This window comes from Drosophila subpulchrella, chromosome 4, assembly GCF_014743375.2.
Source record: "Drosophila subpulchrella strain 33 F10 #4 breed RU33 chromosome 4, RU_Dsub_v1.1 Primary Assembly, whole genome shotgun sequence".
NCBI classification, from domain to species: Eukaryota; Metazoa; Arthropoda; class Insecta; order Diptera; family Drosophilidae; genus Drosophila; species Drosophila subpulchrella.
The window spans coordinates 830,217-839,192 of record NC_050608.1 but is presented as its reverse complement, the minus strand read 5'-3'; the positions used below and the strand labels follow the sequence as shown (position 1 = coordinate 839,192).

General features: G+C 36.6%; 1 protein-coding gene across 34 annotated transcripts in view; it reads left to right on the top strand.

The window, feature by feature from the left end:
• The first annotated feature begins 5,301 nt into the window (after window positions 1-5,301).
• Window positions 5,302-8,976, top strand: part of LOC119552740 (twitchin) — a 63,036-nt gene continuing 59,361 nt past the window's right edge. For all 34 annotated transcript variants that reach the window (XM_037865397.1, XM_037864510.1, XM_037864177.1 and 31 more), the window contains exons 1-2: window positions 5,302-5,405; window positions 7,650-8,012. In XM_037865397.1, the coding sequence (XP_037721325.1) occupies window positions 7,700-8,012 (313 nt within the window). In that variant the 5' untranslated portion in view covers window positions 5,302-5,405; window positions 7,650-7,699. The remainder of the gene's footprint in view (window positions 5,406-7,649; window positions 8,013-8,976) is intronic.

Below are 8,976 nucleotides of genomic sequence, written 5' to 3'. Positions count from 1 at the left end.
CATAGATTGCTTGCTTTATTGCTTGCTTTTTTTTTATTGAATTAAGTACCGGTCTCGAACGTACGATTTTTCCATGTTGTTTTATTAACTGTTAATTGAACATTTTTTTGCCCTCTTTGGATTTTTATCTTTTTGTTAGATTGCAATAAAGACATTTGGTAGAAAAAGTTCAAAAAAACATATGTTTTCTTGCGAAATAATTAAACATAAAAATGCCTTTAAAAGTAGCTAAAAATTAATAAAGTAAATTTTTTCAGTTTTTAGGGAAATTTCTTAAGCAAAACAAATTAATAATACTACGGTTCCACTGTATTATGCATATTTCCTCAGAGGTTTTGGTTTGCACGCCGCAACAACGGTTCCTATATGAACAGCAACCCGGTGTGCAGAGGGTATTAGGGAATTTAAGAAAGTAAATTTATGTTAAAGCATACTTTCAGGGTAAAGCCATAAATCCATACCATAAAAAAATTTCCATTCTATTTAAAAAAAATTTTTTTCAATACACTGATTATTAGGGGAGGAAGTGAAAATGGAATTTCTCCCTTCAAAATTTTCCTGGACGTTATTAACATACAAATACCAACCACTTCGGAATAAGGCTTGTGAATGGAGATTATATCAGTTTTAATATTTCGCCCCAATTAGGCTATTGGCAAAGGGATTATAGGAACATGGACTACTGTCTAAACATGGCTTAAGTGATATGTTTGCAATTTGACTTCAATTAAATATGCAAATGGAACGCATTTATCGTAATCTAGTGAATTAAAGGGAATTTTATCCCTATGTAAAATTATATATACCGAAAGTCAACTGTGTTTGCGGATAAAAATACGACACACTCAGGGCTGTTATGATTTGAAATTTATTTAAGCAGAAGTAATAACACGTGGTTATCTTAAATTTAACGGAATACTGTATTCGCCAATCAATCATGGAAGGATCCTGGTCACATTTTTTAATGAAAAGTTAGAAGTTAGTTTGGTAGACCATTACTCCATTTCAACGTTTATGCCATGATCCGATACAACAAACTTGGAACGATGAAGAGATTGGATGGGATGATATAATTCTACAAGAGCTTCATCCAGATTGGCAGTCTTGGTGGTTTGAGCTGAGGAGTTTGCAAGAATTTAGAGTCCCTCCATTATATTCAATGGTGAAAATAACTAGTGGGAACTTGCAGCTGTGGCTTACCTTCGAATAACATGCACGGACTTTTTAAACACGGTTTTTGTCATAAGTAAAACTTAACTTGCTCCTTAAATCCTATCTATTCCCAGACTTGAACTTCAAGCAGCCATTCTGGGCTTACGACTAAATACCCTAACAAAGGACAAACATAAACATCCTGTAATCGACAAATATTTTTAGAGTGACTCGGAAACAGCTTTGCAAAAAAAAACTTGAGAGCTAGAAAGTTCAAACCGTTCATAGGACACCGCATTGCGGAAATCTTTTTCACCACTAAAGCCTAGTATTCACATCGGCGAAAACCGCGAGCTAACCATAGGAGTGAGCGAGAGGCAAACAGGCGGCTAAAGCTTTTCGTCGGGTCTGTTTTTCAGCGCGGTACTCAGATGAGCTAAGGAAATACCAGAAAAATACCAGATTTCGGGAGTGAATTTTCGATGAACGCCGCTAGCCGCGGCCCAAAGAATAAGAAATTTAATCTTTGGCGGTGTTCGTGCAGAAGCGGTGGGGAATTTAAAAATTTTAAATGGAAGAAAAACCCCAAAAAAGGTTAAAGGAGGTCAGTGCAGATGAAAAAGGACGCCTAATCCAAGCTGTTGCCCATTATTGTGGGACGAGGAAGAATATTACAACAGGGGCTAATCCGCAGAATAGTTGACGTGCTGGAGGAGATCCTCTAGAGAATCCCAGTGGGAAGAACATGCCGAGTGGGACTTCGCTCTTTACATGGACATCCTGCCGAGCGTGTCCTCGCAAAGAAAGTAAGATGTGGCCAAAATACTTTGGTTGCGTTGTACTAATAGTAGGATCTTTTTAGCAGAACCACCAGTAATATGATCTCCGAAGTCCTCTCCATTAGGACTCTGTACACCTACGGTGTACGCTTGACAATAAGACCATGCTAAATGCATTGCGGGTGAACTTTGAAAACTTCGGTCACACTACAAAGAATAAGATTTTTCGACTAGTGAAACTCTTAGCCGATCTGAGTACTAGGCCTTAAAGCAAAACAGTGGAGCTGTATACCGTCGAAAACCGCCCGAACCAACGGTCTCAAGCAACAGCCGTTGGTTAACTGATCCGGCATTATTGACGGCAGCAAGGGGAAGCTGGCCTGATCTATTGCACTTTAAGAATTTAAAGCCGTTAGAAGAAAAAATTTGTACCCAAAAAGTCTTACAGAAAATGTCAACGAATAGTAGTTTGGGTTCTGCGAGCCAAATGTATTTGGCTCCAACAAGATTTTACGAGTGTTCCGCTTACAGCCGAAGAGCTATCTGCATCCGAGACAATAATCTGTCAGTGGGTTCAGCAGGAAGCTTTCGACAAGGAAATTTCTTTCTTAAAAGCAAAAAAAACAGATATCAAAAGACAGCTCTATATATTTACTATCAGCGTATATAGAACAGGATGGTCCAATCCACCTAGCCGGCCAAATAGACGAAGCATAACGTCTCCCAAGACAATTATCACCAGCAATTATCATGCCCAAAAACCTTTATATTTCGAACTTAATATTACGACATTTCCACGAAGAATCGCACCATCAGAACTCGGCTGTTATCATAAATCAATGTCGATGTCAATAGAGGAACTTCAACAATCATCAGAAGCGATTATGGTATGAATTTTATCGGGGCCAAAAAGGAGTTGAATGACAATAGTGGCTTGTTCGACTTCGATGCCATAATAAGTCTCTGAGGTAGTTAAATGGATATTTAAATGCCCAGGACAGCGAAATGCAGGTTGTTTGGAACGCCTGATTCGAATAATTAAAAAATTATTTAACAAGCATTTACGCGATGGTAAGCCCCGCATTGAAATCCTTCGCTCTGTCCTAATAGAGGCAGAGAACATTTTAAACTCACGCCCTCTCACATACTATTACTAAGTTTATGAGATGGCCATTTCACGCTTACATTTCATGAAATGGGCTGATTCGCCGTTTCATGAATTCGACAAAACACGAAAGTTGACTGTGAATTCAACCTCAAAGCGTAAAATGGTGACAATTAAATTCCGGTAACTCTTTATAATTATTCGAGTTGCCAGATCGATATAAAAACATAAACACTCCTTACATTTAACAAATTATTTTTTCATTCAGTGCATCTTCTATTTTGACAGTAGAAAAACTGTAATACTGGCTTGCACACACTTTATCTTTAATACTAGCAAGATTAGTTCATGCGAATCGAAAAAAATAATCGGTTTAATAATCACTAACACCTCTAAGGGTTTCATGATTTCTTAAAAGAAAAAAAAAATAATATTTGCTCCTGTTTATGCGACACGGCCGAATTCATGCATTTTATCAATCTCAGGTGACAGAGATGCCAGACCGGTGGAAAAAGGTGTCCAGTGTCCAGTGCGATCTGGCCCGAAAGTTTAATATATCCAAAAAAACATGCATTTAAACATCCCTGTAGCCTATCGTCCAAAAGTCGCATCTTATTATACCCTCTGTTTACATAGAGAATCGCCCAAGAGAAAAGCTGATCCGTATCCGTATTTGTACAATTTGAACGCTAGCACGAGGAATGTTTGTGTGCAGAGGCTGGTTACGTTATACTAATAGAAGTATCTTTTTAGCAGAACCACCACTAATACGATCTCCAACGAGCTCTCCATTGGGGAACCACAGGACTCCACCACCAACAGCTTCTTGGAATATAAAGCTGCAGAACGCTCTGGCTTCTATAGGGTGGAGGAAAAGAGGACGCCTGCTAAGGGACGACTGGAGGATCCACTAACCAACCATTGCCAGGATGCTGGGCGACTTTCTACAGCATCAGCGGAACGACCCCGTTTCCAATCCGGCTCCCACTCCCTCAAGGCCCATAATGGCATATTGCGAATCGGAGTTGGCCTGCAAATGGCGCGGAGAAAATGGCGAAGCATCCGAGACAAGAGAAGCCTTAAACTTCTTATTAACATAAATAAAAGCATCTTTTGAACATTGCATTTATTTGTATATCTTTTTCCACCAGCAGATTATTTTATTTTTAAATCTTTCCATTTTTCGTTTGTTAATAAAACAATCCCAGCTGCTTGACAGTAAGACCATGCTACAAGCATTGTGGGTGAGCTCTGAACTGCGGTCACACTGCAAAGAATAAGATTTTTCGACTAGTGAAACTTTTAGACGATCTGAGTACTGGGCTTAATACCTTATTTAGACAGAGGGGGTTTTCGTTTCAGCGACCAAATTCCGCTTCAGCGACTTTTACCTCCATAATAGGAAATAGGAAAAAGACGGGAAAAAATCGCTAAGACTCGCAGCAGCAGAAAATGGGAGTGCACACGCAAATCGATTCAGTATTCCAGTGTTTTATTCAGTATTTTTTTTCGTGATTTTTGTACTTGTAATTTCGGGATTATTTTAGAAGCATATGCATTTAAACTATGTTGACGCCGCTATAAGGAAATTGTTGGGAGCATATTTTGTTGACAATTAACTTTGAAACGAGACTTCTTACAACAATGTGTCGTGTGTCAAAAATTGAGTAATCTCAAGGGCTATACACCTTTAATTTAACTTGAAATCGATAGAGCCGTTTTTGAGAAATCAGAAAAAAAGCTAAAAGATAAATCTAAAAAAATAGGAATTAATATTCTTTATGGGGTCGGAGACGCATCCTTCTACCTTTTACATACTTTTCCCCGAATACAATTAAACCTTTATTCTACGAGTAACGGGTATAACAAAAGATTTTGGCTGCAAAAAAAGTATGGACATTTTAGATCTATGTATATCATTTTAAAATGCGACTTTTGTATGTGTGGTGTTCTGTTTCGTTAAGCCCATCTTCAAACTTCACATGTGGAGTTTCAACGCTTTTTAATGTAATGAGTTAACGACTAATTTGAAAACGTGTGAGAAGGCTTTCAATGTACATACATAAACAATAAATTCATAAGATAGGAATGTCCGCACTACCTCAGTAGTACTGGGTAGAATCGTACATACATATGTCCGAAAGTATATACATTTTTAGATATTATGTGTTGTTGGCGAAAACAAATCGCGCGTGCGCTGTTGCACTAACAGACTGCTGGCTTTTTGTGGCAGCGCAGATGCCTTGCTGATCAAGAGTACAAAATCTGTGGACCTGCCAGTAATAGACAAAAGCTCGTGGAGATCGCTTCGTTTTCGCAGAAAGTATAAATTCGTGCTGTGCTCGTTCTGTGTTACCTGTAGCCTAGTTGTACGTACCAACCGAGAGAAATATATATATTATATATTCGTAAAATAAATAATTACTTTATGGACAAATACAAAAATAAATCAATAAATTCTGGAACTAGGCCCAAATAATATTAAAGTTTGTTTCTTTTCTATATAGTTACGTCGTGAAAACTCATACTTATTTTAAGGGCGATTGCTCATACTACATGTATGCACTACAAAAAAGATATCCGGATAATCGGTTTTCAATTTTCCATTTATGTGTGTTGGGTCACACTGTGTTAGCACTTTCATTCTTTTAAGTGAAGTAAATCTGAAATTGCAACATATAGAAATATCGAACTGTTGCTATCCGATAATTAAGAAAAGGAATTAAGTGCGATTATGATTCCGATAATCTATATTCGAACAGAAAGTGAACGTGTTCCTTACTATACAGAAATCTTGGATCTATTCATGGCGTTGTGTAACACGTTGTTGTTTATAAAAATAGATCATGAAAAATCCCAAAAACCGTGATGAAAAATTCGAAACAGTATATGGCTGTGCAATCGTGAATGTGTTCGTTTAAAATACAACATCTAATTTAATCTTTGGGGACAAAAAATATTTTTAATGGGTGACATAGGTTAAAATAAAATGTATAAAAAATGATGTATAGTAAAATGCAAAATGATGTGCAAAAAACAAACTCAAGACAATTTAAAACCTATCATTTCCTGTATTCCTCATACCTTTTCGTTTTATAAAAATCTTTGATTATGTACTAATATATATGCGGATATTTATATATAGGCATGTATCTATGTTTGAATAAATAAAGATAGAGTCGTGTGAGTTCTGTATTTGTATGTACAGGTTTTTTTCACAGCCGGTGACTGCGAACGACTAAAAATAAACATGCAATACATAAATATTCGTTTATTCAGTAAAATGTTTTCCATTAACAACATTTATGCTGAATGGGAAAAGGCGATCGAATTTCCGTTTTCCAAAACGTGGTGGGTCGTGTGCAACTCAAAATACATAAATACGAGTATATCATTCTTCGTCATTGCGATTCTTTTAAAGCTTATACTTACACAGTATAATAATGTACTTAAATAAATATACGTATAAAGAAGAATATTAGTCTCTTATTATTACCTCACTTCTTCCTAATCATTAGATTCTAGGCTGTCAAACCATGTTTACATACTAATAACATAATTAACCGCACACCCTTATAGAAAGCTAGCTTTCTCATTATAGTACATTGATATAAGCTGAGTGCTAAAGGCCGAACTTTTTTTAAAGAAATGTAATTTTCGAACCTGAACTTTTATTACAAATGAGTCAAATAATTAAAAACTGATTGTGATTTTATGTGGAACATCTGTAGATCACACATATGTATACATAGATTCTTGAACAGCGGAGCCTATAAGCCATGTCCGTCTGTCCGTTTCTACGCAAACTAGTTCCTCAGTTTTAAAGCTATCGCCAAGTCTTCTTAAATCTACTTTAAAATACATTAGTATATATATCGGATTGAGTCGGATCGGACCACTACATCTTATGGCGCTTTTAGGAATAATCTGATAAATAATAGAACATAGGGTAAAGCTTTATTTTTAAATTTCACGAATTCTAATCACTTACAAAAAATTTAGATGGGTACTTGTACTTTGCCAAATCCATTCAAATTAAAATGTTAATATAATTTTCAAATTAAGCATTGAGGTTTTGGATAATTTAGAATCGAAATCAATTTAACCGAAGCTAGCTTCCTTTCTATTTAATAAAGATGTAGTAAGAAAATTTAGCTTGGTATGTTATAAAAATGTTAACCTGAAAATAAGTAATTTAGCGCATCCTGGTATCGGGAAAATGTAATCTGAGGAGAGCAGTCCAGGGCTTCCGGCACACACACAGTAAACAACAGCGGGAATGTGAACAAACATATGTAAATTTTCGGAGGACGAACTAATGTACCTTATGGCAAGTGCTGCTTTAGGAAGGGAGTTAGCAGGGAATTAGGCATGAATCAGGAAAGGGACGCAGCAGGCCACTTCCCCTAACCCGCTGCCTGCTCCGACCAGTTAAAAAGTGGTGTTCTCTATCATTGCAAACCCCCTCGCCCCTTATAATCTTGTGACTTTCTACCTATATTGTTCCGATGGGAGCTTTTGGCACACAAAACTTTGCGCATATATATATGCCATATAATTGATTTAAATATTAAATATAAATATTTAAAAAAAATGTTTTTTAATTTTTTCAGAGCCATAGAGCCACAGCCGTTGAAGACGAAGCTTAAGGAAAACCCTCAGCATGGGGGTGGCTGAAGATTTCGCTCCCAGCTTTGTTAAAAAGCCGCAACTGCATCAAGAGGATGATGGCAATCGATTGATTTTTGAGTGCCAGCTATTGTCATCTCCGAAACCGGACATTGAATGGTTTCGAAGTGACAATCAACTAGTAGAAGATGGCCGAACCAAATTCAAAATTCAACCCGTTGAAGACAATAAATATACGGTCGTATTGGAGCTTGACGATGTAGTTGAAACGGATGCTGGACTTTACAAAGTCAAAGCCAAGAACAAGTCGGGGGAAGTCTCTGCGTCTATTAATTTAAATTTCACACGTAAGTCAACTTCACTAAAATATGCCGCACAAATTTCCATTCAAAACAATTTAAGTGATGACTGAAATGTACCCTTGCAAAGTAAATTATAAGTTTAGTCAGGAGGATCAGCTTTACAAAGCCGTTTTTAAACGGTGGTGGTTGGACGACCATAACCTACAGCTATTTCAAATACGTAGATCGGTCAATTCCAACGCAGTAATAGAGAAATTTTAGAGGTGGCAGAAAATATGGATACAGCATCAATATTTTACGTAATTGTAGATATATAAATCGGCATGTTAACGCTGTTTATATTGAACAAATGTCCATTTTCAAAGCCGCCTGCGATTGTTTACCTAACAAAGGCATAAACTTTGTTGAAACTTTGTTGTTAACATTGTTAGAAATTAAATTAAAGAGGTTATCCAAAAATATATTCGGTAAAAAAAAACTAATGAAATGATATTTTTTTTTAGTATTTTTTCGGTAGTATAGAATAATATCGATTTTTTAACGTTAGCTGCGATGTTTTTAGATATTTCAAATTTCTATATATACACCCCTTAGACATATACGAGACTAAAAATTACATATACTCTTAGTCATCATCAACAACCAAGTCGAACCTAGCCATCTCCGTTTGGCCGTTTCTACGCAAACTAGTCTCTCAGTTTTGAAGGTAAAAGTCTTTTTGAGTTGCAGGAAGATTAATAATATTGTGGTACAACAATGTTGCGCTATTTATTGAGAATAGCTTCGCACGGTTTATGCCGCCACACATTGATAACGCAGTCGGAAGTTTGGGAACGCATTCCAATAAAAATCGTTATAGATCGCTTTTTTACACATTTAAGGCAAAAATGTGTGCTAAGTGCGTTGCAATGGTCGGCCGCTTTTGAATCGGATTATTGGTTAGTTAGTTTATTAACTAACCAAGAAACCGTTCGCCAATAATCTTTGACCCAGAATCGTTTTCCAAGAA